The following is an 8613-nucleotide window of genomic DNA, read 5'->3' as shown; positions in this document are numbered from 1 at the left end:
AACCATTTTCCATGAAAGAAGAACAAAAAGTCTTTGCATTAGAATCAACAGGAATAGCATCAGAGTGGGCGTGAACTCTGTGTGATTTAGCCACGCCTCTCTACTCTCTCATTGGTTCGCTTTCGACGTCCATCCTGTCGTGACGCTCTGTCTTCTGCCTGTGGAAGATGTTATGAAAACCGTGCAATCGCAAAGATGTAGTTCACAGGATGCCGGCTGTTTATTTCCCTATTTACTATTTCTGAAGGTTCGCAGGAGCAGCTGTAGTTGACGGTAGATTGATTTAATGCCAATATATTTACACTATACAGTGTTTTTTTCGCTGTCTTGCATGTGCTGGATGTTGCCTCATCCTCAGTATTGGAACGAGGAGCCATAATTGACTCTATCAGAAAATAAGTAAATGTATTATATATTGTTTATTATTTTATAGTTTGTATTCTTAATTATTGTGTTTGCCTTTATGCTTAGTTGTGTGTTTATTGTATATACTTTATTATATGAAGTAGTTATAGTTTAAAAGCTTATTCATGCATGCAACCATCTGCAATGATTTTCTATAAAATAGAAGAGAGTGCTTGATTTAATTATCTTTAATGATCTTAAGGTAAAGCCTCTGTTACAGATAAAGCTGCTGGCTTTAATCTTTTGTTTTTATATCCGTCCCCAGGCCTCATGAGTGTGATTCAGCTTCTCTTCAGGCTCCTGTGTGTCCTGGTCCTGGCCGGTTCTGGTTCTGGTCTTCATGGCCATAATAACAGCGTGAGCCATGAGTACTGTGTGCTGGGAGCTGGACCTGCAGGGCTCCAGATGGGCTACTTTCTGTCCAGGAGCCAGAGAGATTACATCATTCTAGAGCGAAACACAGGACCAGGCAGCTTCTTCCAAATGTTCGTGACATCTGAATGAAAAAGGACATTTCTCAAACTGAGCTAGAATGATTTTACTAGGATATTAAATTAAATTATTGCAAGCTACTACACTAAAAAGAACAAACAAAATGATGCATATCACGGTCACAAGTTAATAATTTGTTTGCAAGATTCATTTGTTCCTTCATTTTAGTTAAATCATTGTCACAAATCAAGAATCTGTTCCCTAATTTGTCCCCTCACTTTAGTAAAGTGTGACCACGTTGCACTAATTCATTTCCTGTTTTAATTAAATCAAACAAGGGAACGAATTCTTAATTCATGACCATGAAAAACATATGTTTGTCTGCATGTCATGTGAAAAGGCTTAATACAAAAGAATTTAATATAACATATATTTATGTGTATATACATATATGCATTTTTTCTTCAATCTTTATTTATATTTAAAGTCAACAAGACATCACTGTTTCATTATTGCATATTAATTCAAAGAAAAAATATCCTGTTAAAATAAAATTGGTTCCAAATGCTGTTGGCTGAGAGGAAAATTGAAATAAGCTGATAAAGTCACCTTTCTGACTTTCTTTGTTTCTTGAAGTTTAATCATGTCTTATTTACTGTATTGTTTTCAGATATCCTCGCCACAGAAAGCTCATCAGCATTAACAAAATATACACGGGGAGGAGGAACAAGGAATTCAACTTGCGTCATGACTGGAACTCCCTGTTGAGTGACAGGCCCGACCTGCTGTTTCAGCGAATAAGCCGAGAGCTCTACCCCAGTGCCGATGACTTCCCACGTTACCTCTCGATGTTTGTGAAGGAGCTGGGACTGAAGGTTAAATATGGAGCTGATATAGGGAGAATCAAAGCGTCAGATTTTAATGGAAACCATGGCTACATTCTGACCGATCAGAATGGTGTCATTTATCAGTGCAGGTTTGACCCAAGTTTAACATTTCATTATTTAATTTAACATTTATAATATTTAATCATATTTTCATGTGTCTTTGAAATCCCTTCATGATGTTTTATATCATTTATAATCTTTTTTTTTTGTCTTTGTAGTGTCCTGTTGGTGTCCACTGGCCTTTGGGTTCCTCAGCAGGTGGATTTTCTTGGCTCTGACCTGGTGGAGGGCTACGAGTCTATTCCCACTGATCCTGAGGAGTTTAAAGACCAGGCTGTGTTAATCCTTGGCAAAGGAAACTCCGCCTTTGAGACGGCACAGAGCATCTTGGGTAGAGCGAGCCGGATTCACTTGTATAGTCCTAGCCCTGTGCGACTCGCATGGCAGACACACTATGTTGGGGACCTCAGGTATTTACACCACCCTGTCCAACTTATTGCATAATGCATAAAATTAATGTTTTTCAAGCCTGCTTGTAGTTGTAACCAAAATGCACAACTGATGCATCTAGGTTTCATGAGCTGTGCTTCATAAATCTTTACACTATTTTCAATAGACAATGGACCGTTTTTGGCCATGGAACTTCACTAATGTTGACCGCACCTTGTTGAAACGAACATTTCTGTTTTTTAGGGCAGTAAACAATGAGCTATTAGACACGTACCAGCTGAAATCTCTAGACGGTCTTGTAGAGGGAAGACTGGAAGATATTGCCATTGTCCGTAGAGAAAAAGATGGAGGGAAGAGAAGAACAGCAAAGAAAAGAAGTAAAAAATCAACGGAGGGAAAGGAGCAGCTGTATTTAACTCTCACTGAACTTCTTGACCAGAATGGCAACAACATTTCAAAGGTCACTGGGCAAAATCTGCCTAGTTACCACACTGATAACTTCTCACTCAGACAGCCATATGACCGGGTGATCCGATGCCTGGGCTTTCGTTTTAACTTCTCCATTTTTGATGGGTAAGTTCAACAGTCAAAATTATGAATATGCCCAGCAGCATATTATATACACACACCTGGTCGAAAGTTTTGAATAGTAATTTTTTAATGTTCCATTTAATCAAAAATACAATAAAAACAGTAATATTATGAAAAATTGTTACAATTTAAAATATCTGTTTTCTATTCTATTTTAAATACTGAATTTTCAGCATCATTACTCCAGTCTTCAGTGTCACATGATTTTTCAGAAATCATTCTAATATGCTGACTTGCTGCTTAAGAAACATTTCTTATTATCAATTTTGAAAACAGTAGTGGTAATTAATATTTTTGTGATAACTGTGATACACTGCCATTCAAAAGTCGGGGTAGGATTTAATAATAATAATACTTTTATTCAGCAAGGAGGCATTAAATTACTAAAAGTGACTGTAATGACATTTATAACATTACAAAAATGTCTATTTCAAACAAATGCTGTTCTTTTTTAACTTTCTATGCATCAAAGAATCCTGAAAGCAATTTATCATGGGTTCCAAAAAACATTTCAACGCTAATAAAAAGAACCAGTATTAATAATTCAGCACCAGTAAAAACTGATAACTGAGCAGCAAATCAGCATATTGGTGATATCTGAAGGATCATGTGACACTTTAAAATATCAAAAAAATATATAATAATAATATATATATATATATATATATATATATATATATATATATATATATATATATATTATTATTATTATTATTTTTTTTGTTAACAACTGTTTATTGAATTTTCTTCAGGGAACAGTAGTATAAAACAAAAATCAGCTGTACAAATTTAGAACCCACCCCAACCCATCCCCCCACCTGGTAGTCTAAAAAAAAGCTCCTGGTGAGCTTTTTGGCTGGTAGTGTAATTGTTTTCACACTAACAGAATATTTTCATTTTTTTCCAGATCTGCACGGCCGCCCCAAAGCAGTGGTGCCCGAGGCCGGTTGCCAGAAATAACAGCCTGGTATGAAGGCAGAGGGACGCCCAACATGTTTGTCCTGGGCACAGCAGCCCACTCCAGAGATTATCGTATGTCTGCTGGTGGGTTTGTACATGGATTCCGCTACACTGGTAAGCATTTCACCTCACGTAAACATAACATTTCAGGTTTGTTGTAAGAACGTAGGAGGCCATAATAAAGGTCCTGTGTTTTGCTACTACAGTGCGTGCTGTTCATAAAATCCTGGAGCAGCGTTACCATAACCTTGCCTGGCCTGCTACAAAATTACCCATCAGTCAGCTGCAGTCCTGGATTCTTAGGAGAGTGAATGAAGCCTCTGGACCGTACCAGATGTTTGGGGTTCTCGGGGACATTATTCTACTGCGAGGGTAAGGGATGGTTCAAAGAATGCATGTATAATATATGTATTTGTTGGTGAGTTTTTTTTTTTTTTTTTTAGCTTTTAACATCCAAGATGACTCTTATGCTCACTAAGGCTGAATTTATTTGATCAAAAATACAGTAAAAATAGTATTATTCCAAAGTATTATAAATAACTGTTTTTTTAATATACTCTAAAATATAATTTATTCCTGTGATGCAAAGCTGAATTTTCAGCATCATTACTCCAGTCTTCAGTGTCACATGATCCTCCAGAAATCATTCTAATATGATGATTTGCTGCTCAAGAAACGTTTATCATTATTATCTACGTTAAAAACAGTTCTGTTTCAAATTTTCGTAGAAACTTTGATAATTTTTTTTCTGGACTGAGAACTGCATTTATTTGAAATAGAATATTTTGTAACATCAAAAATCTCTCTACGGTCACTTTTAAACAATTGAATGCCTCCTTGCTAAATAAAAGTTCATTTCTTTCAAAAAAACTAAATATCTTACTGAACGGTCTTTTCAAATGTCCAGTGAACACTAAACTCATGGGTTGTCAAAATTGTATCTAACCTCTGACCTTGACAACACATTGAACGGATAATAATTCTATCCCTCATTCACATCCAATTAAATATGGCAACTATGATGAATGTCTGTTTTACCTACACAAGTCTCTCTCCTCCTTCCTTCCACAGGTCTTACTGTGAATGTCTGGAGGAGTTTCCCCTGCAGGCCCTGCCCCAGCTGTCTGCTCTCTCTGGACGGCTCCTTACAGATCATGGTCTTCTGATCTTGGTCATGCAGTATGGACTAAACCGGACTGATACGCTAGGACCAGGTCGAGCTGAGTCAGAATGGACCAAAGCCTGGAGGTCCAACTTCCTCCATCCGGTCCTGTACTACTACAACACACTACCTACAGGTGAAGAGCTGCTCTAATATGTTCTGTTGATTTCTATAATAGTGTATATGGTACAAAGTAATTTGTATGTGTGTGAGATTGGGATGTTGTTGAGAAAATATTTTGGACTTTCTGTTGATATTCTATCAAAATCAAATAATGGAATATTAAAATATTAAAAGTGTGCTCTATGTTTGTATAGAGAAGGATATGAGACAGCGTCCAGTTGGCTGGCCACTACCACGACCTGAGGCCGTTCATCACATGGTTGAGGACTTCTTAACTGAATGGGATCAGCCCATATCACACAGCCAACCTCTCAGACGCTTCCTCGAGCACTGCCTCCAAACTGACCTCAGGGCCTTTTATGCTGGTCAGTACAGAAGTGTTCTTCTGAGACATTGGAACTTTTTGAGTGCCAATAATTAAAGAAAAATTCTAAAATTAAATGCTGTTCTTTAGAACGTTCTATTCATCGAAGATTCCAGAAAAATGTATCAGTTTCTACAAAAATATGAAATGGCACAACTGTTTTCAATATTGATAATAATAATAATAAGTGTTTCTTGATCAGCATATTAGAGTGATTTCTGAAGGATCATGTCACTCAGAAGACGAGTAATGATGCTGAAAATCCAGATTTGCCACAGTTATTTACTACACTGTTAATACAGTTATTTTAAATGGTGATATTTCACAATATTACTGTTTTTACTGTATTTGTGATTAAATAAATACAGCTTTGGTAAGCAAAAGAGACATTGAAAAAAACAAAACAATAAAAAACAGCATAGAGAAGTACTTTTTGCAACTGTTCTTGCAGGAGGACTTCATCATTTATTATGTGCCTCTGTGTGTCCTTTTTCTTCAGAATCCTGTTTCCTTCTGTCCCTCACCAGTCGCACTCCACCCCTCTTCTGCCGTCAAGGTTATTTAAGAAAGCAGGGCATTGTGGGAAACAGCCATCTATGGCAACATGCCCGTGAGGCAGGACTCATGGCAGATCATCAGGGAGATATTACCCCCGGCGATGACACATCAGTATCTGAATACCTGAAACATGCTGGCGCTGCAGTCGTTTCAACTATGAAACTTTTGACCTTTGAGGGGCATTAACATTAACGGTACCAAAGACCAAAACTCTTCTGCTAAAATTGTGTTCATCTACCTCCCATTTCTCATGGAATTTACCTTATCAATTCACCTGCATTTCCATAGAAAACATCCCACATCTAGCATCCTGAAACTACGATCAAACATACAGTTAAGTTAAATAATAAGTATTACCTTGCCATAGTTTTTATAAGCCAAAGTATAACTTTATATACTGTTTTATGGTGTTGGGTTTGGTGTTGAAATACAATGCATAACTTATTTTTTATAATATTGTTAAAGGTATATAAGAAAAGTATTTTTCTTGGGTTGACATGCATGTACTTTTATTTATAACTACAATAAAGACATCTATATCTCAATAATTAATTTCAGAAAGGTGTGTTTGTGGTTTATTTATATATATATATATATATATATATATATATATATATATATATATTAATATACATACACATATATATTTATATATATATATATATATATACACAGTGCCTAAAGAAAGTCTTCATACCCTTTCATTTTTTTCACATTTTATGTTGCGTTATGCTAAACTGCTTTAAATTACTCTTTTTTTTTTTTTTTTTCACATAAATCTACTCGCCACTCACCATAATGACAAAGCAAAAATCTGATTTATCACAATTTTGCAAATTTATTAAAAAGGAAACACTGAAAAAATGACATTACACAAGTGTTCATACCCTTAACTCAAAACTTAAAGCACTTTGGCAACTATTAATTAACAATTAACAATATTGTAGAAACTTCATTTCCTGTAAAGCTGCTTTGCAACGATTTGTATCGTAAAAGCGCTGTACAAATAAACTTGAATTGAATTGAATTACATTCTTCTCTTTAGATCATCTCGAGCTCTGTCAGGTTGGCTGGGGACCATCGGTGAACAGCCATTTATAGGTTTCTCCGAAGATGTCTGATTGGTTCCAAGTCCCAGCTCTGGCTGGGCCACTCAAGGACGTCCATAGAGTCGTCCCTAAGCCACTCCTGCATTGTCTTGTGTTGGAAGGTTGGAAGGTGAACTTTCAGCCCAGTCTGAGGTTCTGAGCGCTCTGAACCAGGTTTTCATTAAGGATATCTCTGTATTTATCTGCATTCAGCTTTCCATCTTCTCTAATCACTTCCCCAGTCCCTGCCGCTGAAAAACACCCCCACTGCATGATGCTGCCGCCACCATGCTTCACCGCTGGGATGGTATTATGCAGGTGGTAAGCGTGCTTGGTTACATGAATAAGGAATCCAGGTTCATCAGACCAGAGAATCTTTTTTCTTTTCATAGTCTGCGAGTTACTTGGGTGTATTTTTGTAAATTCCAATCAGGGTTTCATGTATCTTTACTGAGGAGAAGCTTGAGTTTGGTCACTTTGCCATCAAGCCCAGATTGGTCACAGTGATGTTTGTCCTTCTGTAAGTTTCTCCCATCTCCATATAAGATCATGGAGCTCAACCAGAGTGAGCATCAGTGTCTTGATCACCTCTGTAACCAAGACCCTTTTCCTAGATCTAGCCTCCTGGCCAAACTAAGCAATCGAAGGAGGAGTCCTGATTGTTTCAAACTTCATCCATTAAGGATTATGGAGGCCAAATGCTCCTGTGAACCTTCAACACAGCAGAATTTTTTTTTTTTTTTTTTGTAGTCTTCCCCAGATTTGTCTCAACAGAATCCTGTCTCTCAGCTCTGCAGGCCATTCCTTTAACCTCATGGCTTAGTTTTTGCTCTGACATCCATTTCAGCTGTTAAACTTTATATAGACAGGTGTGTGTGCCTTTGCAAATCATGTCCAATCAAATGAATTTGCCACAAGTTAACTCCAGTCGGAGTATAGAAACATCTCAAAGACGATCCAGTGAAACTGGAATGCTCCTAATCTAAATTTCAAGTGTCAAAGCAAAGGGTATGAAGACTTGTGCAATGTAATTTTTTCAGTGTTTCCTTTTTAATAAATATGCAAAGTTGTGATAAATCCAGTTTTTGTGTTTTCATTATGGGGTGTAGATTTATGTGGAGAAAAAAAAGTAATTTAAAGCAGTTTAACATAAGAACGCAACATAACAAAATGTGAAAAAATGAAGGGGTATGAAGACTTTCTATAGGCACTGTATATATATAATTACAGTATATACAACCCGAATTCCGGAAATGTAGGGACGTTTTTTAAAATTTGAATAATTAGAATAAAATTTGAATGCAGTATGTGGTTTTGCATTGTCCTGCTGAAATACACAAGGCCTTCCCTGAAATACACCTCATCTGGAGGGAAGCATATGTTGCTGTAAAACCTTTATATACCTTTCAGCATGCAACATGCAAGCTGCCCATACCGTATGCCAGAGTTGCTGTAATCTAATTACTTTTCCTGGTAAAAGTAATGAGTTACATTTTAAATTTATGTAATCTGATTACAGTTACTTATGTCAATAAAATTACGTTACTTAAGTTAAAAATGCAGTGTTAAAAAAATCATGTTTTGCCCTTTAAT

At 36.6% G+C, this 8613-nt stretch overlaps 1 protein-coding gene across 3 annotated transcripts; it reads left to right on the top strand.

The window, feature by feature from the left end:
- foxred2 (FAD-dependent oxidoreductase domain containing 2) lies at positions 1-6487 on the top strand. Of its 3 annotated transcripts, XM_058770151.1 has the most exons (11): positions 1-273; positions 671-890; positions 1508-1813; positions 1943-2194; positions 2418-2747; positions 3673-3839; positions 3932-4097; positions 4797-5023; positions 5205-5375; positions 5874-6126; positions 6221-6487. In XM_058770151.1, the coding sequence occupies exons 2-10, from the start codon at positions 676-678 to the stop codon at positions 6116-6118; spliced, it is 2079 nt and encodes a 692-aa protein (XP_058626134.1). In that variant the 5' UTR covers positions 1-273; positions 671-675; the 3' UTR covers positions 6119-6126; positions 6221-6487. The 3 variants fall into 3 exon arrangements, with proteins under 3 accessions (XP_058626134.1, XP_058626132.1, XP_058626133.1); XM_058770149.1 differs by having other exon boundaries at positions 3-273; positions 5874-6487; XM_058770150.1 differs by having other exon boundaries at positions 262-399; positions 5874-6487.
- The last annotated feature ends 2126 nt before the right edge of the window (positions 6488-8613 follow it).

Source organism: Onychostoma macrolepis, chromosome 03 (genome assembly GCF_012432095.1).
Source record: "Onychostoma macrolepis isolate SWU-2019 chromosome 03, ASM1243209v1, whole genome shotgun sequence".
Classification (NCBI taxonomy): domain Eukaryota; kingdom Metazoa; phylum Chordata; class Actinopteri; order Cypriniformes; family Cyprinidae; genus Onychostoma; species Onychostoma macrolepis.
This window is presented reverse-complemented; position numbering and strand designations above follow the sequence as displayed.